Genomic DNA, 18235 nt, shown 5'->3' with positions numbered 1-18235 from the left:
GACTGATGCCGATTCATAGTGCTAGCTCACTGAGATACCATGCTGCAGTTTAACATGAATACCCCACTCAGACACAGTATACTGACTCCAAGCCGACCAGTCCTTGTTTTAGCCCCTTAATGCCGAGCGCCAGACAGGGTAACAAAAAGTACCAACTTTTAACGTCTTTTGGTATGATGCAAACCCCGGACCTTCCGCTCTCCGGGCTCTCCGATCTCGACCATGGTTGGTTGGTTGGTTTGTTGTTTAACGCGGCACTCAGCAATATTCCAGCTATATGACGGCGGTCTGTAAATAATCGAGTCTGGACCAGACAATCCAGTGATTAATATCATGAGCATGGATCAACGCAATTGGGATCGATGACATGCATCAACCAAGTCAGCGAGCCTGACCACCCGATCCTGTTAGTCGACTTTTACGACAAGCATAGTCACCTTTTACGGCAAGCATGGGTTGCTGGAGATCAATTCTACCCCGGATCTTCACGGGTCTCTCGACCACGGAGGCGGTATATAGATTATTGGATGAGTGTGGCATTAAACAAACAATAATACCATAAGGAATACAGAATTTAACAAAAATGAACATTTATTGGCATGAATATCAAGTCAAGTTAATGGTCCTGAAATGCATTAAGGCTCCATTACATCATAATATAAAAAAAGAAAAGGTAATCAATATATTTCGAAACATATTTCTCCTTGTAAAAGTTCACCCCAGATCAGTTCAAACAAACAAAAAATGTCAATGTCCATGAGAAAGATAAAAGATAGGACATTACAATATACACTAAAGTCCGGTCCAGATAACACATGTACAATCAGATCAGATATGTGACGCAGTTGATATTTGACAAGAATACAAAACATGCAAGGTACTTCAGTGTGATCGTGGAGTATACCCTGCTCCAATCTCAGTAAAATCAGACCTTAGTTCTCGCTACCGCTAAACAAAGATCTGAAGACATCCCATTAGGGGTCACGTCAGAACGACCTTTCATCTGACCAATTACAGCGTCGCTTACCAGATTATGAAAGTGACAGTCGGAATGTGATTTCTAATCGTGCAACCTTGAAAACTTCATTCCAAACAATAGTTACGGGTTTAACGACTGAATCCATACAATCTAGCCCATCTATTAGCCATTCCAGAATGTTCTTTTGTTCAGGTTTCAAATTTGTAATTGAGAATTTGTCAAAATATGTTTCGAAGCGTAGTCGCCAATTTGAAATTAGTGCCGTAAAGCATGACAAGGCTGATTGGTCATTCCATTGGTCGGTCAAAGTTCGCGCAAAGTCGGTCTGACGTGACCCGTAATGGGATGTCCTCAGATCTTTGTTTAGCGGTAGCAAGAACTAAGATCTGATTTTAATGAGATTGACCCTGCTCAGGTAAATGCATGAGGAAAGCCACTGAAACGTGTATGTTGTAGAGGTTCAGCACTTTGCTGAAACCCATGAACATGGGTGTGGTGCAGATACACCAAAGAGGGATAATGATAACTGGTGAGGGAACCTTTGAAATTCCCTGTTCTTAACTGCCACTGGCATGGTTAAAATAAGGTCCTGTTCCTGAAGGGTCAACACAGTGTCTTGTGATGATGTTGATTATATGATGCCAGTGATAAATGTATTTCCACATAGATAAACAGCACAAAACATACAAAATGATGAACAAATGAAGACATATGAAGAAAAATACCAGCAGATCCTGGCACCAATAAGGGATGTAAATGTGCACAGCGAGATGCATACCGTAACTTTGCCACTAATGACAGTCACAATGAACAAGTCATTTTGTGGAAAGATCAAAATTGTATCAAACAAAGCTTTCATATCTAAGTGAAAATTTCAGATAACAATGTAATGTAAAATTAAAGGACACCTTACAAAATGAGTCCATTGTATGATTCTAACTATATCAATAGCATTTGTTTATGAATCACAATGAAACAGTCAGCTGAAATGTAGCTTATCTTGCCCCACCAGTAGAACCTGTCACAAACACATGCAAAGGCAAGTCAAGTATTCACCTGAAGGAACAGAGGAATATGTGCAAGTCCAAACAGGTAACTGCATTCGGAAATGTCCTCCACACGTCTACCATAACACCTTTTCAAAGCTTTATTAAGGCCATTAATACTGAGTGAGTGAGTGAGTATGGTTTAACGCCGCTTTTAGCAATATACCAGCAATATCACGGCGGGGGACACCAGAAATGGGCTTCACACATTGTACCCATGTCGGGAATCGAACCCGGATCTTCCGCATGACGAGCGAACGCTTTAATGACTAGGCTACCCGACTGCCCCCCATTAATACTGTATCCCTCTATAAACAAAACCATTTGAGAGTTAAAAACCTTTTTGAAATCATGTTAGAAAGAGCATTGTTGATTGTACCTCAAATGTAGTGACACAAATGGCTGGAGCTGCTGGAATATTTCTTATCATGTAGAGAAAGTTGACTATTCAAATTCCCTCTTGTCATAGAGTCTGGTAGCGTTGATCAGTTGATGGCGTACAGGTCATCTACTAACGTACATGTATATGAGCTACAGGTGATCAATTAGCTGGTTAATGAATTATTATAAAAGTTTATTCTAATTGTTTTCACCTCAGATTTATATATGACATGTTATGAGGGAAAAGGTGGAAATTACCCGAGTTACGTAGAATTCCTGTGAACACTTTTGGCTCGGTTCATTAAATTGGCATTTAATGCTAGTAATCTGTAGGCAGATGCACAAATGCCATAATTCATCTCTACCTCCCATGATAAGTTTTTGAGCTGCTATTGCACTGGCGACATCTCAGTCAACATGGTCAAACAAATATTTTATAATAATAAAGTAGAAAGTTACATAACTGACTAGATATTGTACAGACCCGTGAAGATCCGGGGTAGAATTGGTCTTCAGCAACACATGCTTGTCGTAACAGGTGACTATGCTTGTGAACAGCCTATCGGGTGGTCAGGGTTGCCGACTTCATTGATGCATGTCAACGTATCCCAATTGCATAGATCGATGCCCATGATATCAATCACTGGATTGTCTCGTCCAGACTTGATTATTTACAAACCGCCATCAAATAGCTGAAATATTTCTGAGTGCGGCGTTAAACAACAAACAAACAAAGATATTGTACAATACTGTACCATTCACTGTTCAACCTACAGCACAACATTGTTGAATTCTTTTCAAATGTATACAAATAGAAGCACCAAATAGTGAGTTGGGTTGATGATTTTTTAAAAAGAAACTCTGTAATAAATACATTATTGGCTGGATCTGCTGGATGTTGTGTGGTGAGAATTCTTTTTGAATTAAACCACTACTCCTTTCACAGAATAAAATTGCTTGTTTTAAAGCTGTGACCAAAAAACGCTGTCTCTAACAAAAATCTTAAGAAAACCATCCTTTGAGTTAGGAGTTTGTGAAATGGCTGTATTCGTGTAAGTCACATCAGACCTTGTCCATACAAGGGAGACATCGTCACCACAGTGAGACTATTTCATTAAAACTCTGATAAGCTGATCAGCAGGAATGGAATCTAACCAAGAACGTCTACTAACCTGAATAGCGATGACATGGAGCAATACCTCTAAAATGTTGTAAAATCTCCTTCCTGTTACCTTTAACCTGGCAAAACTGGTCTAACCAGCGCTAATTTCCATCCCTGATGACAAATTTGCTGCTACTGACAACAAAAATCATCTTGGACACAGAAAGCATCGACAGACTATAAAGCCAATACAGGCTAACAGAAAAATACAGAAGGTATTCCAACATAATATATGACCAAAGCATTATAGAAACTGACCACAGCACAGTATCATCATCACTATTTTATGTGTCTCTATACACTAAATTCCTCCATCAGATGTGAATACAATATGGCCGCTATGCAGTATAATTGTCGCCAGAGCTCCAGAAAAGCTGCATATTTGTGTGAAATGAGTTGGTTGGTTTGTTGTTTAACGCCGCACTCAGCAATATTCCAGCTATATGACAGCGGTCTGTAAATAATCGAGTCTGCATCGTGAGCATCGATCCACGCCATAATTCGAACCCATGACCATAGGTTGTTGACATGCCCGAGGGACGCAACTCTGCAGAGCGAATTGTGGCGCCTTTGACGACTGGGCCAACTGTGCCCCCGGATATATTAAGTTTCTGGTGTGTCCAAGTTGACGCAACTCTGCACAGTGAATCGCGGCACCTAAGGCGACTGGGCCACCTGTGCCCCCTCTCAGTAAAAGAGATCTCAACACATAAATGCAATGAAAACAATAACAATTAAAATAAAAAACATGTCAGAAAGATGTATATTGACAGACTAGCAGTTGAAGGAAATATCACTTCAAATATATAAAAACATATTTCCTGTATTGCATATATAACCAAAGACTTCATAAGGCATTTTCATCATTAACTGATGACCAAACGTATATCCAGGCTTCAAAGTTCCTTGCGGGGCGGTGGGGTAGTGTGGTGGTTAAAGCATTCACTCATCAAGCTGAGGACCTGAGTTCGACCCCCTACATGGGTACATTTCTGATGTCCCCCACTGTGATATTGCTGTGATATTGCTAAAAGCGGCAAAAAACCATACTCACTAACCCAATGTTCCTGGGTGCTGGAGTGCCAATAGCAAGGGCCAAATCAGAGCCACACAGTAAAAATAGGTTTCTGGGGCTTGAAGGTGCACACTGAGAAATATATATTTATGAAAAAGGTGTATTATATGTATGTGACAAATATACAGCCTCACAGGTACACAGGATGAACACAAGAGGAAAAAACAAACAAGTGAGCCTTCATCATGTTCATGGACAGCATCATTATCATAAGGCCAGACATTTGTTTCAGGTTTACAGTGAGCGAGTGAGCGAGTGAGTGAGTGAGTGAGTGAGTGAGTGAGTGAGTGAGTGAGTGAGTGAGTGAGTGAGTGAGTGAGTGGGTGGATGGGTGGTTGGGTGAGTGAGTGAGTGAGTGAGTGAGTGAGTAAGTGAGTGAGTGAGTGAGTGAGTGAGTATTGATCTACGCCATAGCGACATCAGAAAATGGCTGAGCACATTGTACCCATGTGGGGAACAGAAACCTGGGTCATCGGTTTGACCGCTACCCCACCTCCCTTTAGGTTTACTGCATTTGAATGTGAAACATTTTATCGGTAGGTAAAAATATACAGAAAATATAATGCATTTACATGATTTTTTAAATCAGGTCAAAGTTTGCTTTGGATCAGTAGGTGTTCACAAAAAACATCATGGTCTGGTTTGGGTCATTAAAAATATTATATGTCTAAAATCTGTCTTGTTATAACGATGTGTAAAACCCTCAGATTATTTGTTTCGTCAAAAGTATCTTTACTGTCAGCGGTATAAAAAAACCTGTTTTCATTCTGATTCTACCTTTTTCTGAATATTATAATTTTTTAGGTCAGGTGAGTGAGTGAGTGATTTGGGTTTAACGCCACTTTTAACAGTATTCCAGTTATATCACGGCGTGTCAGCTTAATGTGGGAGGAAAGCCCGAAGTGATGCAGGTCTCAGAGGTTTACCACTTCGGTGATGGTGCTGACAAACCTAGAAACATAATCGGGGCGAACCGGGATTCAAACCCACAATCATAGGTTTCTGGCATGCCCAAGAGACGCAACTCTGCACAGCGAATCGCAGCGCCTTAGACAACTGGGCCACCCGTGCCCCCTTTTTAGGTCAGGGATCCATAAACCAATCAAATAAAAACATAAGGCCTTATCCTGGTAAAGTGGAGAAAGGGTTTCGTCAATCTCAATTACTTCGGGCTTTCCTCCCACATCAAGCTGACATGTTGTGCTACACATGACTGGAATACTGTTCAAAGCAGCACTAAACCAAAATCACTCACTTATAAATCAAAATCTTGATTACACCATTAGGAACAAAATTATAAATTTGGGAGCATGTCATTTTTATCTCACAGACTAGAGGCTTTATCACACTGACCAAAATTTGATCAGTCAAATTAGTTTGAACAGTATCTATTTCCTTGTTGACAGTTTGTCAATTTCACTTTAGTTCATCAGCAATTAATTATTGTTATAAGATCACAATTAAAAAACATGATTTCAAACATATTTTTCAGATCTATCCCCATCACTAACATTCACCAGCTTTTTGAAAAGAAAAATCTTAAAACCAAGCAATTGAGAAAACCTAAAAAATCACAAAACAATTACAGGTACACCTTCACAAATTCTTCTAACAACTGCCATTCTAAAACAGCACCATTGACCATGCTGACAATACAGTTTCTCCAATCAGCACTAAGTAACTATTGGATTCACTTGTTAATGTTTCCACCTTTTTTATCATATTACTTTTGTTGTTTTTTAAAAGTACATATAAATGCTCCATGCATCCTAGCATCCATTCTCCTGATGAAGGAGAAAGCATATACCCCGAAACGTTGTGTTCCTCATAATAAAGAGTGAGTGAGTGAGTGAGCTGGGTTTAACGCTGCTTTTAACAGTATTCCAGTTACATCATTGTACATCAGACAGCCGGGAAACAGCTGTTTTGATTAAAGGGAGACAACTCCAAGTCACTTCTGGGACATTCGATTACCAGGAAAGGTTTGTGATGTTAGAGTGAGTAAGTGAGCTGTGATTAACGCCGCTTTTAACATTATTCCAGTTACATCATGGCATGTCAGCTTAATGTGGGAGGAAAGCCCGAAGTGATGCAGGTCACAGACGTTTACCACTTCGATGAAACCCAGGAGCACGGGTATGGTGCTGACAAACCTAGAAACATAATCGGGGCGAAACCGAGATTGGAACCCACAATCATAGGCTTCTGGCGTGCCCAAGGGACGCAACTCTGCACAGCGAATCGCTGCGCCTTCCACGACTGGGCCATCCATGCCCCCGCATCACAGACTTTATACAGTTTTATAACATGAAAGCAGATTTCCAAACAATCCTGATAAAACGCTGCTCCATTCTGTACTTGTGTCACATTTTGGTTGAGAAGTAACTGGCTATTTTAAAACTGCCTGTTTTAGTGATCTTCACCTTGTAGAAGTCTTTCTTGGGCCCCTTGGTCTCGACATCTATTCTTGACCTGATGTCTGGTGGTATTGCCAGGGACTCGTGGTAGTAGCCCTGGCCACTCACCGTCGTTTCGAACACTGCATAGAAATTTCTGAAACAATAAAAGATGTCCAGTTCTCACAAAGTGTTAGCAAATGATTGGAGAATCATCTACACGCTTGGAGGGATAACTGATTTGTCAATGTGCAAAGTTTTGTGCCATGAACAAAAGCCTTAACTTTGTCTGGAAAGTTTTGCTATATCCTGTTACGATGACCAAATATCAAAGCTACATTTGACCTATTTATCAGTTGAGGTGAAATGGGGTCAAACGTTGCGTCCAAGATTATTGCACATAGATGGATGTGCATGCATGTGTGAGTGTGTGGCTGCTTGTACTAGTCCAGACTAATGCTGCTTTTGTAGTGCTAGCCCACTGAGATACCAGCCCCTTAATGCCGAGAGCCAGGCAGGGTAACAACAAGTACCATCTCACAACACGTCTTTTGGTATGATGCAGATGTGGATCAACCACCGGACCTTCCTATCTCCAGGTTGACTCTCTACCACGGAGGTGGCCACATCAAAGTCAGGAGTTATCAGCAAGAAACTCAGAACAGATGATCATAGAAATCAGAGCTCCAGATAAGCTGCGTATCTGCGTAAAATACGCATCAGAAATGCAGAAATAGGCAGTAAAATAAAATCCAAGCGTATCAATTATGCAACGAACATTACAGATACGCTACAAAAATAAAACTTGTGCGTATCATCAAAATATTGTGAAGTAAGCTTGTGTATTCGACTAGCTAATCAGCAACCTATTTTGAAGTTATAAACGGGCATTCCGTCAACCTTGCCAAACTCCACGATGACAGTTACATCATGATCATTTGCCATCACACTTTCTTGTGGAAGTATCGTGGTATTTTCGGGTCCTGTAAAGCTCTCGAACCCACACGACACCAGTTTACGGGGACTAGATGAACAGTGTTTTTTTAATATTTAACTTAAATACCCACATGTGTAAAAAATAGTGGGTAACAGAAATTTGAATACCCAGATAGAATTACTGATACCCAATGATTTTAAAATGCATGGGTAAAATACCCACAACACCAAAAGCTTATCTGGAGCTCTGTAAATTAAAACAGGTGGATCAAAAAACACTCCTGGCTTAGGAATACAATTTGTATAATCATGTACTAGCTGGTTAGACAACATCTGTTTTGTTTGTCTGCAAAAATAACTGCGTCATGAAACTACTGCAAGTGTGTGGCACTCGCACCTTTCACAGTGCTTTCCTGCTCTCAAAACTTTACAGATTTAGAGTATCATGATTCTAGTGAATGAGTATGGTTTTACGCCGCTTTTAGCAATATTCCAGCAATATCACGGTGGGGGACACCAGAATTGGGCTTCACATATTGTCTCAAGCTCAGATCTAAGTGCTTTGATTTTATTTAGAATTCCAAACAAAGCGCCACTAGCAGGAACACTGGGACATATTTTTCAAAACTGGAATTTTTTTTCAGGTTGAAGTTCCTAAATTCAGAGATAATCAAAAACACATTCAATACAATCATATTTAACTTGGTCATTACAGCGCCTGGCTATGTATTGGTCCTGGAATCAGTGAAATACAAATCGCATACCCACAACTTCAGTTTTAACTAGAATAACAGAAATAAAATGTCTCGGGCATTCATTTCACAATTGGGGTCAAATATCGGCCGCAGAGCAGGTCTGGAATAGTTCCAGCAGATTATAAACCACTTGTTAAGGTCGGCTAAAAATACATTCCTGAAGTAAGGATGATTAGATCTGCGAAAGTAATATTACGCATACCCTTCTCTCTCCACGATGTCCCATGATGCACTTTGCAGACCTTTCACCTTGTAGTACAGCTTACAGCAGCCATCCTCCTTGACCTGCACTGTAACATGGGCACAAGGTGAAGTATGGTTCAAGGTCATACCTGGGGTCAAGGTCGTATAGCAACATGGTGCCAGTGAAAAGGTTTCATAATGTCAATATCTATTCCCTTACCATGGTCCCAGTAAGACTATGGTAAGTTCCGAGTATGACCATGGTAAGGTCCCAGTATGAACGTTGAAAAACTTAAACTTTATAATTCCATTTAAAATATCAAAATGACTACAATGGTTATTTGGGATCACCATAAAATTAGCCTGACAAATCACAAATCAAAGGATCAGTTCAAGGGATTAGATGATAAAGAACAACAATAATAGTGAGTGAGTGAGTGAGTTGGTTTTAACGCCACTTTTAACAGTATTCCAGTTATATCGCGGCTTGTCAGCTTAATGTGGGAGGAAAGCCCGAAGTGATGCAGGTAACAGACGTTTACCACTTCGGTGAAACCCACGAGCACGGGTATGGTCCTGACAAACCTCGAAACATAATCGGGGCGAACGGGGATTCGAACCCACAATCATAGGTTTCTGGCGTGCCCAAGGGACGCAATTCTGGACAGCTAATAGCGGTGCCTTAGACGACTGGGCCACACGTACCCCCAACAACAATAATGAAGTGGGAAGCATTCCTAGACATTTGCTGTCGATGCCCAAGTTGTAAGCTATATTCCAGCAACAGTATTAAGACAATGTCACACTGGAAATATTTGACTGTTTGTTGCAAAATGCCACAGATATACAATAATCCTGTTGTATGACGGCAGCCTGTGAGTAATAGAGTCAAAAACCAGTGGTTGATATAATGAGTAATGACCATTCAATTACGGTACAAGGAAACACAAGGAACAAAGTAACTGAGTCTACAAATCCATGAAGTCATCCCTTACAACAAACATAGTTTCCAATTGTAAATCTAACCAAAAATTCCCACAGGATGACATTGGGGGATTTTGTGGAGGAATAATCATGTATTGGATTTGGTTTGGTTTGGTTTGTTGTTTAACGCCGCACTCAGCAATATTCCAGCTATATGACTGCGGTCTGTAAATAATCGAGTCTGGACCAGACAATCCAGTGATTTATATCATGAGCATCGATCCGCGCAATTGGGATCGATGACATGCATCAACAAAGTCAGCGAGCCTGACCACCTGATCCCGTTAGTCGCATTTTACAACAAGCATAGTCACCTTTTACGGCAAGCATGGGTTTGCTGAAGACCTATTCTACCCCGGTATCTTCACGGGTCTCATGTATTGGCAAAACATAGGTCGACTGCATGAGCAACAGTAAATGCGATCAGGGCACAACACAAAATCTTCCCTGTCACATGCTGGCACTAGTTGAGCCTCAGCCTCTTGTCAGCCAGTCACATGGGACAATTTGATGACAAATGAAGCAAACTGAGTATTTGCGATACATCATGACTCCATTTATCATGACTCAGGCATCGCTATATGTATCGACAAATGAAAGAAGCACATTTTGACATCCAAATCGCATTCCAATGTGAGTGTATATTTTTGACCAACATAATTCAAAGAGCTAATAGACCCGTGAAGATTCCGGGATAGAACAGGTCTTCGGCAACCCATGCTTGCCGTAAAAGGCGACTATGCTTGTCGTAAATGCGACTAACGGGATCGGGTGGTCACGCTCACTGACTTGGTTGATGCAGGTCATCGATCCCAATTGCGTGGATCGATGCTCATGATATCAGTCACTTGATTGTCTGGTCCAGACTCAATTATTTACAGACCGCCGTCATATAGCTGGAATATTGCTGAGTGCGCTGTTAAACTACAAACCAACAAACCAACCAAAGAGCTAATATAGCCTGAGGCTGATTACATGCCTTTGTTCAGAGACCTAAATAATCAAAACATGTAAAATGTAGTGTTCGTAACTAAAGGAGTTCCTGGGTTTCCTCCTACAGTAGTTGAATTCAGGGACTCCCTCAATCTCAAACATTCCACATGACCCTTTGACTTTCAAGCTAAACTTTGAACATTGTAAATGCATCAGAATACTTAATTCAACATAGTAACTAGAACTGGGGCTCTAACAAATATTTAACACAAATAATTACTGCATCAACATGTTTGTCTCAAATTGTGCATGAAGACAAATGTCTTATCAACCCCCAGCATTCTGCTACATGCTGTGACCCATACCATTGACTGGGTCACACTTCTTCTGTACTGCCGCCGGCGCTGCTGCCCCTGCTGCCACAGCCGTTGATGCTATTGCCTTCTCCATCACTGGCAATGGTCAAGGACAGGGAGATTCCATCACACACAGCAGGTCTGAGAAGTTGAAATGAAGGTGAAAGGTGAAAGACAAGCATGAATTAAAGTAACACAATTCCAGATCTTGGAATCTGAGAGCTTTTTAGTACTTTATTCTTCAGTCTCTATCTACTTCCATTTTCACCACATTTGTTATCATAAAATCATTTGACAATGTTCCCCAAAACAAAACAAAACCATTTTCATACATGGTCCAGAGATGTATTAAGATCTGGTCAGGGGCCAATATTTGGCCTCAAGTCTCAAGCAACTATCAACAAAAGTACCCAATACTCAAGAATATTGTGGAATTTGGACATTTTGGGTTGAGTCCTGTCCGGGATTCGAACCCACACTGCCAGAGTGAGGCACCTAATCGCCAGCAGATATGTATTCATATATTACCCAAGTAAGTTTATCTCTGCAGCCACTAGCCGATTCGTCTCGCATCAAAACACTGGGCTGTGTACTCGCGGGCAGATGACCACCGAGTATGCTGTTAACTGTCTCGGAAAAACTAGACTGATTAATGAGAGATTTTGGTAAATCATTGCAAATTAGGTGTGTCAGAGTCTTACGACACTGTCGGATTAAATACCACTGATTTAATTGGTTCCCATCATTAGTGTCGGATAAAGCCGATGTCACAATCAAATGACGTCACTGCTACTGAAGCTGTTAGCAGTACTTTTTACACTGATTATTACTGTCTATACACTGAAAAAGTTGGAAGAATGATGTTGGATGATAAATAAAATCTCATGTCTATTGATATCAAATATATTAAAACTAGTTGATAAAAGTGGAAAAACCCTTCGGCAAGCCTCAGTGTTTTTCAACTTTTGGTTTTATCAACTCGTGTTGATATATTTAGTATCAAAAGACACTCGGGAGAGATTCTCTATTTATTTACTGACCAATAACAAGTTCCTGTGCATTTTCTTTACTTAGATATAGGTGGTATATATTTATATTTATCATCCAAAATTGGCTCCCACAGGAGATATCGCTTGGGTAAGATCATACAATATCTACATTACATATATCTCTGCAATGAAATTGCATCACAATGATTTGCAGACCATGGTGACGTCAATGCTTACCATGACGTCACAATCAAATGACATCACTAATGGCTCTGCTACTGAAGCTGTTAGCGGTACTTTTTACACTAAAGACACTGCTTATTATAGTACTATCTACAAACTGAAAAGGTTGGAAGAATGATGTTGGATGATAAATAGAATCTTTACCTTGAATTGATATAAAAAAAATTCAACACACGTTGATAAAAGTTGAAAAACTCCTCGGCAAGCCTGGGAGTTATTCCAATTTTATGAACTTGCGGTGAACTTGCGTTGATATATTTAATATCAAAATACACTCGGGTGAAATTCTCTATTTAATTACCAATAACGAGTTCCTGTGCATTTTCTCTACTTTCAGTCTTTCACTCCAACGGATGAATCGTTCGATATTATTCCAAAAGAAAACCATATATCTCATAAACAACGTCTCACCAGCGATATCAACACAATGTTGTCTGTCGGATTTTTCTGCTCATAAAAATACTACCACGCTCCTCACAGCAATAGCCCGTTCGCGGAAATCATTTATACTATGATATCGGGAGGATAACAAAGACGACACGCGCTGGGAGGAGCTGTCTCGAAGGGAGGTTACTCTAATTTCCTGTCGAATCTTGAACCAACTGGTAACCGCGTGAAAAACACGGAAAGTGAAGTTCAAATCCTCATTTGGATTTTTTCTTTTCTTTTCTTGACATGTAATGTACCGATGGTTGAACGTACTTTGCCGATCGCTATATATATTCTGTACAGTGTTACAGATATTTTGTCTTATGGCAGGGATGTATAAGAGCTGTGTTTAGAGTTTGAGGGTACGCTGCAAAATTCACCTCACCTCACCTCACCTCTCCGTGTGAACAACAAACAATTTAGGAAGTCAGGCCAATAATTTGAGAAATATATTTGATACTGTTTTAGAGAGTCTGAGTTCGAGGAAAGGACCATAACTTAAATATCTCGAATTCATTCCCATCAGCTTTTGAAGAGCTGGAGGGACAAAGAATAACAAGGCATCTTTTTTGGCTAGAGGATAAGCAAAAAATGGGGTTTTCAAAAAAAGAAGAAGAGCAAAACCATTAGAAATCGCTGTGTTTGTTTGTTTGTTTGTTGTTTAACGCCGCACTCAGCAATATTCCAGCTATATGACGGCGTTCTGTAAATAATCCAATCTGGACTAGATAATCCGGTGATTGACATCATGAGCATCGATTTACGCAATTGGGATCGATGACATGCATCAACCTAGTCAGCGAGCCTGACCACCCGATCCCGTTAGTCGCCTCTTACGACAAGTATGGATTGCTACAGACCAATTCTAACCCGGAACCTTCACGGGAAGAAATCGCTGTGAAAGTTATCAGATGTGTTCATATGAAAGAGAATTACACTTTGTTTATTTCAATACTTTTGGTTATCAAATCGCTATAAACCCCCCTCTGACTGAAACAACAGATTTTACTGCCGCCTCACCGCGGAAGCCATTTTTTAGTCATTGTAAGAATGCATGTTAAATAATATTATGTTCAATTTTAGGTTACAAAATGCAAAGTTGCGGTTACTACAATATTCAAAGGATGTATGGCAATACATTTTGTGCAGAAAACACGATAGAAATCTATAAATTGAATGTATTCAGGTATTGTGGATAACAGGGTCCTGCTGTACAAAGCGATCTTAGCGCTACGACTATCGTAAGCCTAGGTTAAAGTATGGGCGTTACGATCACCTTTTAGCTAAGATCGCTTTGTGGAACAGGGCCCAGGGAGCTAGGAATTTGGCGTTTTTCTATATACGACTGTGACGTCATATCTGTGCATCACAAAGAGTGATATGACGCCATAATACTGACGCGCTATGTAGAACGAAACCTTTGCGAGGCTTGCTTAGATTTTTTACGAGCTCCCGACTCATGTTAGCTTACAAAGTGAATGTGTTACACGCTTAGAATTATTGTCATATGTTTGAGTGAAGTATTACTGTGTTAACAAACTGCTTGAGCGCCATACAGTAAAGTACGGTTATAACGAACTCAAAAGGACTACTAATTGAGTTCGTTATAACCGTAGTTCGTTATAAGCATATATACAGCATAACTACAGCAAATAGTCGACACCCAAAAAGTAAGTTCGTTATATCCGTAAGTTCGTAATAAGCGTGTTCGTTATAACCGTAGTTTACTGTATTTAGTTTTAAAGCTGTTGTCGGTGATTCAGATAGTAATGCAGATCGAAAACCCACTCACAACACTGGACTAAACCAATATTGCTTCAGTTGGCATATTTGCAAACATCACATATATAGAGAATAATACACTCATTATCGTCAGATGCCACTTTTACGAAACTAGTGGATTTTCTTTGGTATCTGACCGAGCGAAAAATCGTGAAAATGTTATCTAACGAGAATGAGTGTGGTATTTTATTTATTACCCACGTTAACTATATATTTTAGTGTAAATACATAACAACTTCTCTCCGTTGACAGACCAAACTGAAACCGGTTGCAAAATCTGGTTGCGCATGAATATTGATATATGCCCAAATATGGGCATTTTTTTTACATTTCCATGCATACGCATTGACAACATACGCCTACAGTTGTGTTTGCAAACATAACACCACCGACGCTCAAGATCCTTTGGAAGTATTTCTTCAACTTATGGTAATTCATGCGTCATGTTGTTAGTTCGCAGGAAACCTATAAGATAAAATGAAAAGTCACATTATCGCCACGCTTTGAATATCGGACCAACAGTCGGTCACTCGCACTGCCGGTGTCCCGTCTGTACAATCAAAATGGTGCTGTTTCCTTGATCTGTCAGCTGAATTAATATCATGTCCGTACCATTTTGGAAGAGGGAAATCAGAGCGTTCGCCAAAGACATTCATGTTAACTGTACCACCCTATACTGAAGACGTGAAAATCAACAAACTCAAGTCTGCATTCATGTCAGCGACAGCTTCGAACGAAGGGCAAGGTCACCACTGGAATAAGAAAAGACAACCGTGATCTACTTACAGCGTTTTACGCTGGAGATAGGGAATGTTATTGTTCATATTTGGGATATTTTGGACCACATAATCAGAAGTCAGGCACACTTCTACGGAGTTTTCGAATGATTTGTATCGGAAGTGTTAACCTTGAGTAATCTGGTAGTTCAGTCGTGAACAAACTCCCGAAACAGTGCCACAAAATACGCTTCGAAGGGGACACTGATGGCACAACCGGATAAACCCAAGTAAGTCTAGGTATCTGTCCAGATTGTTTAAACAGACTTCATTCACCACGCTTTTCCATATACCTTAAATCAAATTGTAAGTTGTGAAAGTGGTCGGGTGCGTCACGCTCATGGGGACCCTCGATCTATTGATCGGTAGTCGTACATTGTAAATGAATATAGCTCGATTATATGATGTTTGTAGAAGCTCTATGCATAACTTATATAGAGTGCAAACCGAATTTGATGCGTGTGACCTTGTTTGGTTTAATAAAGTGTTTGTAAATATCCCTCGCTCTCATGAGATTGCTTCAGTTCTGCTTGTAGTTGCAAAATGAATGACGTCTCGTGAGTTTTTATGAATGAAAAATGTAGTCCCGGTGTGACAGAGGTCACGGTTATCCAATCAAAACGAATAAAACAAGGTCAACCTTGTACGACACACGTGTGACGTATGGATTTAGTATCTTAGCACCTGTAGCTTCACCACGTGGGTAATAATTCGTGTTATTTGGTCATGGTAGATTGGAGATAAACATACTGGGTTTCGAATGGAGAGCTCGGTTAGATTTAAGAGATTTAAGAGAGCTCAATTGAATTTGGAACCGATCGCGCAATGTTTTAGGTCTACACTGAAAACACACTTTGTTTATCCCCTATTTATACAAGGCTTTGTAGGGAAAGATTTATGGAAGGTGTTTCTTATACACAGAATGGTGCAAATTCAGTGTACTAAATGGTATATTGTTAAACGCAGATGCTACTTAATCAGTCAGCTGTAAAAATGAAATATGACTGAAATATGTTTCCAAGCGGCGTTCACTCACCCCAATTGACTGTAAATGAGATTTGTCATTGAATTATTGTTAGATACATTTTAGACCCGTGAAGATGCGGGGTAGAATAGGTCTTCAGCAACCCATGCTTGCTGTAAAAGGCGACTTTGCTTGTCGGAAGAGGCGACTAACGGGATCGGGCGGTCAGACTCGCTGACTTGGTTGATGCATGTCATCATATCCCTATAGGGTGGATCGATGCTCATGATTTCCATCACTGGATTGTGTCGTCCGGACTCGATTATTTACAGATCGCCGTCATATTGCTCGAATATTGCTGAGTGTGGCGTTAAACACCAAACGAACGATGATTCATTTTAAATACATTAACAAATCCACAAACTCGTCAAACCGGTTTCAACACAAGACATAAATAATGCATCATGCCCGCTTTTCGGATATAATGCATACAGAAAACTACGGTTATAACGAGCTCAAAAGGACTACTAAATTTAGTTCGTTATAACCGTAGTTCGTTATAAGCATATATACAGCATAACTACAGCAAATAGTAAGTTCGTTATATCCATCAGTTCGTTATAAGCGTGTTCGTTATAACCATAGTTTACTGTACATTCCTTGGCCAATTAATTCGACCATGCATTCATACAACATATATAACGCGCCAATCATAAAAGGGGACAGGAACGACTAGCATCTTCAAAGTTGAATACTTTATACAGGCAATGTATAATAATCGTTAGCTTGTTATTGGTGGTGGTTGGTTGTTTAACGCCGCACTCAGCAATATTCCAGCTATATGACGGCGGTCTGTAAATAATCGAGTCTGGATCAGACAATCCAGTGATTGATATCATGAGCATCGATCCACGCAATTGGATCAACCAAGTCAGCGAGCCTGACCACCCGACCCCGTTAGTCGCCTCTTGCGACAAGCATAGTCGCCTTTTACGGTAAGCATGGGTTGCTGAAGACCTATTCGACCCCGGAATCTTCACGGGTAATAATCATTTGCATCCTCAGTATATTCACTTTAAAATATTCAGTATATTCAGTTTAATAAAATGAATTTCAAAACAACAAAAATATAAGTGCAGTATGCGCAGTTTATTTGGCTACATATTCATTGTATATCTGAATAGCGTACTTGTGGAAAGGGACTATGTTACACAAAATAAAATTAGCATCAAACTCACATTTTATGTTGAAGATAACACATTGACACATACGCCAGCTTGGCACTATCGAGTAGTGCTCAAAACCAGTGTTGTTCTCCTTGTAAAATACTGTTTCTTTTCAAAGCGTGAGCTGGACGACAGTCACTCTGATATTTGTGAATGTATAGTATAAGGGAGATAACTCTGTGATACCCTTACACCACATTTATGGATACCGTGTGCCGACACAGTAAGTAGTATACTTATTATAGAACCGTCTTTGTTTGGTGTAATCGTCCCTGTACCAAATATTCATGTTGAGGGTGGGGTGGGTGGGGTAGGGTGGGGTGGGGATGTCTATTCTATTGCATCTTTTGACCACTTGACCATTTACAAATTCAGTTTGAAATATCCCCAACATGCCTTCTGTAAAACCGTTTGAACGTCAACTAAGGCATTGCATGTTGTAACCCTGGTGTAAATGCGTGTCAGGCATTCTTACCACATTAGAGCGAACATAATACCACGAGTCTTGATCTTGATCATTATATCTGCCAATGAATTGTCTGGTCCAGACTCCATTATGCACAACTCATTGTACCACCCAACAAGTCTGGGCTCAAATGTAACAGTGAAAAAATATAGATCAATGACGGGTTTCCAAGAA

The 18235-nt window shown here is 40.1% G+C and overlaps 1 protein-coding gene across 3 annotated transcripts; it reads right to left on the bottom strand.

Moving 5' to 3' along the window:
- Window positions 1–4048: 4048 nt before the first annotated feature.
- Window positions 4049–12879, bottom strand: LOC139441586 (uncharacterized). 3 transcript variants are annotated; one of them, XM_071222398.1, is made up of 5 exons: window positions 12720–12862; window positions 11715–11812; window positions 11196–11327; window positions 8933–9020; window positions 4049–7196 (listed from the first exon to the last, which is right to left on the bottom strand). In XM_071222398.1, the coding sequence occupies exons 3-5, from the start codon at window positions 11278–11280 to the stop codon at window positions 7007–7009; spliced, it is 363 nt and encodes a 120-aa protein (XP_071078499.1). In that variant the 5' UTR covers window positions 11281–11327; window positions 11715–11812; window positions 12720–12862; the 3' UTR covers window positions 4049–7006. The 3 variants fall into 3 exon arrangements, with proteins under 3 accessions (XP_071078499.1, XP_071078501.1, XP_071078500.1); XM_071222400.1 differs by lacking the exon at window positions 11715–11812 and having other exon boundaries at window positions 12830–12879; XM_071222399.1 differs by lacking the exon at window positions 11715–11812.
- Window positions 12880–18235: the final 5356 nt, after the last annotated feature.

This window comes from Haliotis cracherodii, unplaced genomic scaffold (assembly GCF_022045235.1).
Source record: "Haliotis cracherodii isolate W230 unplaced genomic scaffold, xgHalCrac1.p SCAF_41, whole genome shotgun sequence".
Taxonomy (NCBI): domain Eukaryota; kingdom Metazoa; phylum Mollusca; class Gastropoda; order Lepetellida; family Haliotidae; genus Haliotis; species Haliotis cracherodii.
This window is presented reverse-complemented; position numbering and strand designations above follow the sequence as displayed.

Bases quoted from the DNA above. Each gene is read 5' to 3' on its own strand.
- LOC139441586 (XM_071222400.1), bottom strand. From the start codon at position 11,280: ATGGAGAAGGCAATAGCATCAACGGCTGTGGCAGCAGGGGCAGCAGCG. The intron at 9,021-11,195 runs GTATGGGTCACA...CCCATGTTACAG, and splicing joins GAAGTGTGACCCAGTCAATG to TGCAGGTCAAGGAGGATGGC. The intron at 7,197-8,932 runs GTATGCGTAATA...TTATTGTTTCAG, and splicing joins GACATCGTGGAGAGAGAAGG to AAATTTCTATGCAGTGTTCG.